At 43.1% G+C, this 9,890-nt stretch overlaps 1 protein-coding gene across 4 annotated transcripts in view; it reads left to right on the top strand.

Moving 5' to 3' along the window:
* The first annotated feature begins 391 nt into the window (after positions 1 to 391).
* SPAG16 (sperm associated antigen 16) overlaps positions 392 to 9,890 on the top strand; it is a 624,134-nt gene continuing 614,635 nt past the window's right edge. For 3 of the 4 annotated variants that reach the window (XM_075000811.1, XM_075000810.1, XM_075000813.1), the window contains exons 1-3: positions 392 to 466; positions 6,730 to 6,776; positions 8,973 to 9,071. In XM_075000811.1, the coding sequence (XP_074856912.1) occupies positions 415 to 466; positions 6,730 to 6,776; positions 8,973 to 9,071 (198 nt within the window). In that variant the 5' untranslated portion in view covers positions 392 to 414. Of the gene's footprint in view, positions 467 to 1,042; positions 1,096 to 6,711; positions 6,777 to 8,972; positions 9,072 to 9,890 lie in introns of those variants that run through there. The other variant, XM_075000812.1, reaches the window with a different exon arrangement.

Here is a 9,890-nt window from a genome sequence, read left to right as displayed (position 1 = left end):
CCTTACGCCACTCCCCGCAAGGGATGGGGACTGAGGGCTGCAGCCACCCCCACACCCCCTCCAGGATGAGGCTGTGCCTCTCCCTTTAACAACCTGAGCCCTGTCGGTGCCATCAGCCCTGGACAGGAGGCGGGGCTCTGCCTTCCCTTGCACCGATTGGCCAGACTGTCCCTCGGCACCGCCCTCCTGGAGCCCCATTGGCTCTTCCTCTGTCCGTTCCCGGGCGATTGCTGTGGGGAGCGGATCGTGTCCAGCTGTTCCCACTTAACCTCCCCCCCCCCCCCCGGGAGGGAGGCCTCAGGAAAGCAGGGACGGGTTGTATGCCGCTCTCGCGAGAGCGCCTGAGGGGGGGGGCGTTGCTTAGCAACGGCGCGAGCGAAGGGTAAACGACCGGCGCGGCCCTGCGAGCCGGCTATGGAGGGGCAGGCGGAGGCGGTTGGCGCCGATGGGCTCTTCTGCCTGCAGCGTATCCTCGTCCCCGGGGTTGGAGGGGCTGTGCTGAGGGGCGGCGAGGCGGGGGGGGGAGGGGTCGCTTCGAGCGTGGCGGGGGCTCAGCCGGGGCTCTGGCCTTTGGCCTCTGCGGGGTTGTGGCGGGAGTTGGACTCAACGGAGGAACAAGTCTGCAGGCGGTTCTGGCGCGCGCCTCCCCCCCGGGCGATTTCAAAGCGGGGGAAGGGTTGTGCTGAAGTCCCCCCAGTTCTCTGCATGGGGGACCCCCCGTCGGGGCGCTGCCCAGGACTGGAGAGCGCTCTTCCCTGTGGCCTGTGTAGCCAGGCAGGGGTGTCCCGCGGAGGATGGGGAGGTAGCAGTATCCAGGGCACACCCCCCTCCAAGCCCCAGGCCGTGTCCCTTCCCCCCCTTACCCCATCCCCGACCCACCTGACAAGGGATTATCGGGGGTGGTCACCTCCCCTCAGCACCCCCCCAACCTCATCATGCCACACTTGCTCTTCTCTGCTGCGCCCTCCCAGCCGGCTGAGCTCCGCTTCTCCGTGGGAGGTGGGGAGTGGAAGCAGCTTTCCCCTGCCACCCAGAAGCGGGGTTCAGGCAGGGGGGCTGTGGTGGAGCGGAGTAGGCTGATGCTTGTGCCACATGGTGAGTATGGGGGGCATGAGGGGTGGGGAGGCAAGTTGATTCCTTGCTGCTGCCATGGCATTTCCCTGTCGCTACCTCCCCTAAATTTCATCCATAGGACAGGTGGTGGAGCTGCCAAAGGACCCCCAAAAGTGTAAGGCCTGGGGCTGCCGCCCCACTTCATCCTGTGGAATGACATCAGTGATAAGGCTTCCAGGGGGTGCCAGCACAATGTGGTGATGGGCATTAATAACACCACATGGTTGTACTTGCCAGGTACCCCATCCCATAATTATGGTGGACAACAGCTAAGATTAATAATTTATTTTACCAACACGTTGCTACTTGCTTTGATTAATAGCGAACTTCCCTGGAGAACTAAGTTGTAGGCTTTTTTATTTGAGGAACTTAAGTTTGTTCACTAAGCTAAGCTTCCCAATCATGAGAGCGGGAGCAACATCCACATGTTAGCTGAGTGTGGCTTGATGCACTTCCATCTTCATGTGTCTGCAAACAGATGAATCTACACAGCTTCTGGTATGGAAACAGAAAAGTGAAATTGTCATGATTAGTGTTAGTATTCAGAACCCCTAGGTGAAACTTAACAGTGGGACTGTCCAGAGTTTTATTTATTTCAGTGTGCTGTCAATATCCACTATGGCTGTTTAGATTCCCTGGGGGAAACTGACTAGAACAATAACAATTTCACTTGGCTGCTGCTACTTGTGAAAACTGTGAGCAACAACTGAAGTACTGGAACTGTTGCTTCTTACTCCTTTATGTGTTTGTCTCTCTTCAGCAGAGGCTGTGTAATTTTTTTGCAAGCCTCTCCCAGAAGACACCTATCAGAAAGTAACCCACATTTGCACGTTCCTTCAGCTGGCAATATTTGAACCACTGGCCTAAAGTGAAAGGCTCTAGTTTCATTATCAAATGCTGGCTTAGTCAATCCTTCCTTAAAGTCTATTTTTAGTTTAGTAGTTTTACAATATAGTAGAATAGGAATTATTACTAGATTGCATTGCAGCAATTTAAAAGGTTTATTTTTCCAAGTTATAACATGTAGAAACAGTAATTACTTTGTTACAAAAAGAGTAAAGGCAAATAAATTGCTGATTTCCTTTTTTCTAACCTTGATACTGACTGAATCACTTTGTGACCCTGTGTAAGCCGCTTCTCTGTGATTCAGTTTGTTTCCTTAAAAACAGAAACATTATTCAGTGCCCTGTGATGGATAAAAGGTGCTACATAAAGTACATTTAAAATAAAATTTGTAATATTTGCTGAAACATAGCTGAATGAGGAATTTTCTCATAAAAGCGATTATTGTGCATCTGAAATATACTTTTTGAACAATAACTTCAAGATTTTTAACATGCAGTTTTATTCCAGATGCATAGTACCTGCAATAACACAGTATTCTAAACTAAAAGAGCACATAAGGATTACCAGGTGCATAAAATATCTTGAGAAAAGCTAACAGCAAACTACGTTTCTTGGAGATTTAGGTATTTCCAAAAGTATACTGTGTTGGTCTGAAATGTTTGCTGGTTGTGATGCTGACGTTTCTGTCCATACTGAGAGAGATTTTGTAACTGTAGAATAGAATTGTCAATATGGAGCAAAAGAAATGAAATGTGTCACAAGTGTGTTACAAGTTTGAATATTTGTACAGCTCAACCTCCACTATTTACTAAAACATGACAGTATAAAAAGGGCTGCTTAATTATAATGATATCATGATTCCTTTCATTAGATGTTTTATACCATATTTAACACATTTTTCAGTTTGTGAGTGGTTGGCAAACTTAAAATGAAATATCATTCAGTTATGGTACTAATGAATTAATGATAAATCATAATTATTAGACACTTCGTAAGGTAGATGACTTATTACCATTCTACAGAGATGGGATTCCAAAGCCTGTATGTTTAATGTGATTTGCCCAAGGCCACACAATGGGATAGTAGAGGAGCCAAGAACAGAGGTCAGGCATTTGTGACTGTCAGTCTCAGGTGACTAGATCATACTTGCATTGAATGTTAGTTTCATACTTTTTGCTATAATTAAAGCACTTGCTGTTACATTGTGATCTCCAGTGCCTTTTTTTTTCTGTTAAAAAAAAAAAAAAGGTGGCACTGGTATACAGCTGGTTCTTTACACCTTCCCTGTATCCCTGGGGATCCCAGCTGGGGCTGCCAAGGTGCCAGTACAGAGTACCACGCTGTACCATCTCAAAAAAAGCACAGGTGATGTCTACTATAATCTTGTATTTATGCGCCCATGTAACTTTCTGAAAGGTCCTTTATAGCTTAAACTTTCTTCTGTAGTCTTAGTTTTTTTAAAATACATATAAAGCTGGAGCAAAATCCCTTCATGATGACTTATTGAAGAGTGCAGGGAAAAGTGTTCCCAGAATATTAATTATTTTTTCACTTACCAAAAGCAATGGTAGGGCAAGCCCTCTACTCATGTAAAATTACTACTGACTGGGTAGGTTGTGTGTAGTTTAAAAATCAATGCTGTAAAACTTTTATAATAATTTCTCTTTAAATGAGCATTTCAAATCAAGAAAAGATTTTTGTAGCTTCTGCTAATAAAGCCTTGACCTTTAGCAATAGTGCAATTAACTTTTTCCTTTGCTTGCTTCAATCTGTAGACATATGTATATGGATAAAATGCAATTCAGCTAAAGACAATTCTCCAAATAAACCAGGGATTTTAACAGACACCAGCAGGTCCACAAATATCTGACTTAGGAACATAATCACAGAGCAAGTGCAAACACATAAGTAGAACACCTACACTGGCTCCTCCTTTATATGAAGAGGGGCATTAGCATCCATATTCTGCCCAGAGGACCTCAGTTTTTTGTCTCGTTCATAAGATCTCTGCCCCAGATGTGAAGTAGTATCATGGTCCCTCCACATACAGTGAAAAAACAAGGAATAAATTGACCACAGGGCATCAAGCTTTTAAAAAATGATTCTTAGACTTACTAAACTAAATCAACGAAAATTCCTAATCTCCCAAATCAGTTCTTCTGTCACCAGACTGCCTCTGCTTTTGCTACCCTCATCAATCTCCAGCACAAATTTTAAAAAAACAAACTGATTTCCCCAATCTCTGCTCTTCCACACCTACTTTTTTAGGAGCAGTAAATCAAAAGCAACTTTTCTGTTGCCATCCTTCTCTCTCTGTCTCATCTTATTTATGCTTGAGTAGTTGTAGCCACTTAGGTGTGAGGGTCACATAAATACCAACCTATACCAAAAACCCATGGACCACTATGTTTACCTACAGGCCTCCAGCTTCTATCCAGGGCATACTACACAATCCACATGTGCAGCTAGGTATTAAGGGACAACTGCATTTGCTTCAGTCCCTCAGACAGAGACAAACGTGTACAAGACCTTTACCAAGCTTTCCTGAAACTACAATACCCACCTTAGGAAGTGAGAAAACAGATTGACAGAGCCAGACATGTACCCAGAAGCCAAGAGAACACCACTGGACATCTCATTTAACCCCAAGCTAAAGCCTCTCCAGCGCATCATCAGTGATCTACAACACATCCTGGACAATGATCCTTCACTGTCACAGATGTTGGGAGGCAGGCCTGTCCTCACCTACAGACAGCCTGCCAACTTTAAATAAATTCTCAGCAGCAACTATAGACCGCACCACAGTAACTCTAAACCTGAAAACAATCCCTGCAGTAAACCTCACTGCCAACTCTGCTCGCATGGCTATTCCAGCGATATCATCACAGGACCTAACATCAACCACACCATCAGGAACTCTTTCGTCTGTACATCTACTAGTATAACATTTGCCATTATGTGCCAGCAATGCCCCACTGCAGTTTACGTTGGCCAAACTGGACAGTCTCTACATAAAAGACTAAGGCTATGTCTACACTAGCCAAAAACTTCAAAATGGCCATGCAAATAGGAATAAGGAGACTTCAAAGTAGCTGCGGTCCTTTCGAAAAGGAGCCCCGTCTGGATGAGCCATGTCAATTTTGAAGTGCCGCAGCTGCCCGCATGCTAATAAGGCGCTGAATATGTATTTCGGCACTTCATTAGTAAACTTCGAAATGGCCATTTGCATGGCCATTTCGCAGTTTTTGGCTAATGTAGATATGGCCTAAATGAACACAAATCAGACATCAGGACGATAACATACAAAAACCTGTAGGAGAACACTTCAGTCTCCCTGGACACTCAGTAACAGATTTAAAAGTAGCAGTCCTACAACAAAAATTTTTCAGAAATAAAATGCACAGAGAAATTTCAGAGCTACAATTCATTTGCAAATTTGACTCCATCAACCAAGGATTGAACAGAGACTGAGAGTGGTTGGTCCATTACAAAAGCAGTTTCTCTGCTCTTGATGTTCACGCCTCCACATTACCAGCTGACAATGGGCCACATCTCCCCTGACTGAATTGACTCGATTTCTTCTCTCTTGATGTTCACAACTCCACATTAACTGCCAATAATGGGCCATATCTGCCCTTACTGTATAGACCTTGTCAGCTCTGGCCCTCCCCTTTATTGAGACTCCCTCTTTAAGTCCTCCTCTGAACCCCACCTCCCTGCCCCACTCATGCATCTGATGAAGTGGGTCTTTGCCCAGGACACCTCATACTCCAAAGTATCTGTTGGTCTATAAGGTGCCACAGAACTTTTAGTTCTTTCTGTCCCTCTAGCAAAGACTTAGTGGTTCTTGGACCACTGTGATGCCTGCTTCTCCCCCCTCACTCCATGCAGTTAAAGGAATGGAGAATCGAAGCACAAATAGTAAGAACAAGAGGGGAACAAAGGTAGCTGTTGATGTAAGGTTCCTAGCATTAGCCTTGGGAATGAGGAGGTGAGACTTAGGAACCAGACAGCTGCTTAAGTCATGGAGGGTTGGCCAGGGCTCTGGTTCTTCAGGACAGCTCTTCAAAGCCCTTTCCACAAGTGTAAATGTTCTCAGCTATGTTCTCCCTTCCCAGGCCAACAGGCACATAGGTTGCAGCTGGGACACTTTCCCAGAACAAGATTGTCAAACATTCATAAAACACATACTTCTCAATACTCTCATTAAAACCAGTCTATCCAGTTTCTTCTTAGTATAACTAAAGGAGATGCAGGGCTGCTAAATAGACATAACAGAAGCTTCAGTGCTCGATTTACTATTATTTTCCCCCAAAGCTTGGCTCCACAGATGTACATTTGCAGTATCAGATCTCTAAACCTGATGAAATGTCCCCAGAGGCATAAGAACAGTGGTGCAGGATAGCCACTGTGGCTCTGTGCCTGTGAGTAGAGTCTGGCCTATTTATATTAAGCATAGCAACTGGCTGCAGATAGAGCAAAGCAAAGAGGTGGTATTTTAATATTATGCAATCCTGCAATGAAAAGTTTGAATGCTTCATTCTGTTCATGAATGCAGACATGTGTTTCATTGGAACTATGTATGGGCACGCAAGGACCAAAGTTAGCCCTAAATATATGAAATTTGATCTTACACAGAACAGGGAACAGACTGATAATTACTGCTTTACAAACAACTGTTTTATTTTTAATGATAATTTAAAAACTGTTTTAATTCTCACTGGAAACCACCACATATGTCTGCCAATTTAGACTTGACAAAACATTCAGAAGTTACCATTACAGAAGACTCTGAAGATGATTATCAGTATGAAGAGGTAATTTACTTAATAATTATATTGCCAATAATAACAATAATACTTTTTCAAAACAAAAAGCAGTCAAGTAGCACTTTAAAGACTAGCAAAACAGTTTATTAGGTGAGCTTTCGTGGGACAGACCCACTTCTTCAGACCATAGCCAGACCAGAACAGACTCAATATTTAAGACACAGAGAACCAAAAACAGTAAGCAAGGAGGACAAATCAGAAAAAGATAATCAAGGTGAGCAAATCAGAGAGTGGAGGGGTGGGGGGGAAGGTCACGAATTAGATTGAGCCAAGTATGCAGACGAGCCCCTATAGTGACTCAGAAAGTTCCCATCACGATTTAAACCATGTGTTAATGTGCCAAATTTGAATATAAAAGCCAGCTCCTCCGCTTCTCTTTCCAAAACGGTGCGATAATTCCTCTACTTGACTGCTTTTTGTTTTGATAGTGTATAGACTAGCACGGCTTACTCTCTGTTAATAATACTTTTTATCGTGCCTTTCATCAGTAGATCTCAAAAGATAGGCAGTAGTTTTAAGGGATCTGTATCGTAGTATCTCTTTTATTTAAATACACCCAGGGCTGCTGACAAGTGGGGGGAAGGAAGCGAGTGCCCTGGGGCCCAGTGACTGTAAAGGCCCCTGGGCTCCTGGCTGCCCCCATGGCTACGGCAGCTGCAGTAGTGGCCAGCACCCTGTGCTTTTTAAATCATCACGAGAGACCCAGGCAGTATGCTTCTGGCTTCCCAAAAGAGCTGGCTGCTGGGGAGCCTAGCCCACAGCCTTGTGTCTTCGTTCTGCGGCCCTGCTCCTTCTAGGGACATGGGGCCGAGTCCCTTTCCACCTTTACAGGGGCCTGATCCATCTCTCTGGAGCCCAGAATGCACCAGTCACTATGATACCTTAGCACCAAAGATGTAAATCCTGTTTTAAGAACCATAGTCCAAAAATGCATGATGTTAAGCATATGTTTTCATTTACATTTAATAATTTTAAAAAGGTAGCTAAGCTAAGGTTAGCTGATCTCAGGTTATTCATAGTGAGGAATTTGAGTATTTGTATGTATATCTTACATAATCTGTGATTTCTTGGATTTTATTCAATATATTAATGTCTTGATTTTTGATATAAAGCCCCCATTTGACTGCTTTCTGAATAGCAATTATGTGAAGGCGTGTGAACCCACCAGGAGAGGGGAACAAAGTACCAGAGTTTGAGAGCTCAGTTGGCTCATCTTTCTGTATCTGGAGGGTGTCAGCCTTGGTTTGTTACCAGACACAGCTGAGGAGGAGCTGGGTTTTCTCATAAAGCAGGGAAGTGAAAACTCTGCGAGGGAGTGCATATGTGAGGGGGTAAAGTTCTTCTTCTGTAGGAAAACAGCTAGTATAGGGTGTAGGATAGGAGAAGCAGGGATTCTAAAGAAGTTGTATTCCTAGGGGGTGTTTTGTATGTGGTGTTGGTAAGTACCTAGTGGAGTTAAAGGATGTCTGGAGGGACAGAAATTGCTCTAGTTGGGTTTTGTTTCCCTGGGATTTGTTACTGAAGGATGGGGAAAGCCTGTGAACTTGCCCACTCTGAGAGAAGAGTGGGCCTGTGAAAGAAGCTAGCATGAGCAAATAATGCAATGGTGGTAATCGGAAGTTGTGAGATGCTGATACCTCAGAAAGAGTGAGTTTTTTTTTTCAAGTGACTTAAGTGGAGGACCAAATTCTGAGAAGATTACTACTACTGTATGTTTGGCATAGTAGTTTGCAGAGGATGCTAGAGGAGGAGAAACTATTATACTAGGGTGTGCCATTGTTGAGTCTACTTTTTTCCAAATAATCTGCTCTGTCAGGTAGCTGGCTTTCATCCCAAGCCTATGAAATCCAGAAGAATCTTTATATTGGGCCTTGGATCAAGTGCTGACAGACCGTCAATCCTCATCTATCTCCAAAGAACTCAATGGGAGTTTTGTCACCAACTTTAAATAGGGCAAGGATACCACTCTGTTTTTTATTATATTTTGTTCTTGTTTTAAATATTGTGTGTTTCAGCATCAAGCAGAACAATACTCAGTTGTATAATGATAACACCAATTTCCTAATATGGCTACTCATAGTTTTTTTTTTAAATTACTGTGTGAAATTGGACTTAATTATATTCTAGAAAAAAGTATAATATATTATTGCATATTGATGTGACTTCATTGATATTTGGGTTTAGGTTCCAGCAGATGACGATTTTAGTCTCCTGGAAGGTGATGAAGATCTGGTAAAGGCTTTACAGACAATACAAGAGCAGGCTGAAGATGCACAAATTATAGTAAGAATTTTACAACTACTGATAGTAATGGATCAGTAATAAAACTGATTTCTCTTGATTTAAAGTTTAGACACTGGGCAACCTTAATTATTGAATATGAATAGTCTTATACAGTTACGATATCTCCAGAAACCTCAGATGTGATATAAATTTGAGAACAAAGCTTAAATAACTATTTTCATTTTATTTAATATTTTCTGTTCACTGTGTGCCTGTTTGTTTTATAATTCAGGCATTACTCGTATCTTAAGAGGCAAAAAAGTAGGGTTAATTTAGAAAAATATGGTTTTAGGATCTACTTTTCTCTAAGTGGAACAAGTTAAATAAAATATTTAGGTCTTGATTTGACCAAGCCCTTTACCCCATGTTTTATGTTCTGCTGGAGCATGTGTTCTAATCACTATTTAACATGTGCTTAAATGCCCTACTGTACAAGAATAGAATTACTCAAATGTTTTTTAAAAACATAAGTATATACCTAGCTGCTTGGCTGAATGATAGTTGCAGTCAAATTATCATCTATTTAAGAGCTAGTATTCTATGTACTCTAGCTGCTATTGTGCTTTCTAAAACAGTGGCCCAACTCATCCCTTTCTAATCATAGAATCCTAGGGCTGGAAGGGACTTCAGGAGGTCATATAGTCCAGCCCCCTGCTACAAGCAGGATGAACCCCAACTAAGTCATCCCAGCCAGGACCTTGCCAAGCCAGGACTTAGAAACCTCTAGGGATGGAGAATCCACCACCTCTCTAGGCAACATGTAGGTTGGCTCTTGACAGAATTGATTCTATTGCTAGGATCAGATGATAGGTTTACCTA

The sequence above is a fragment of the Carettochelys insculpta genome, chromosome 8 (assembly GCF_033958435.1).
Source record: "Carettochelys insculpta isolate YL-2023 chromosome 8, ASM3395843v1, whole genome shotgun sequence".
NCBI lineage: Eukaryota > Metazoa > Chordata > Testudines > Carettochelyidae > Carettochelys > Carettochelys insculpta.
This window is presented reverse-complemented; position numbering and strand designations above follow the sequence as displayed.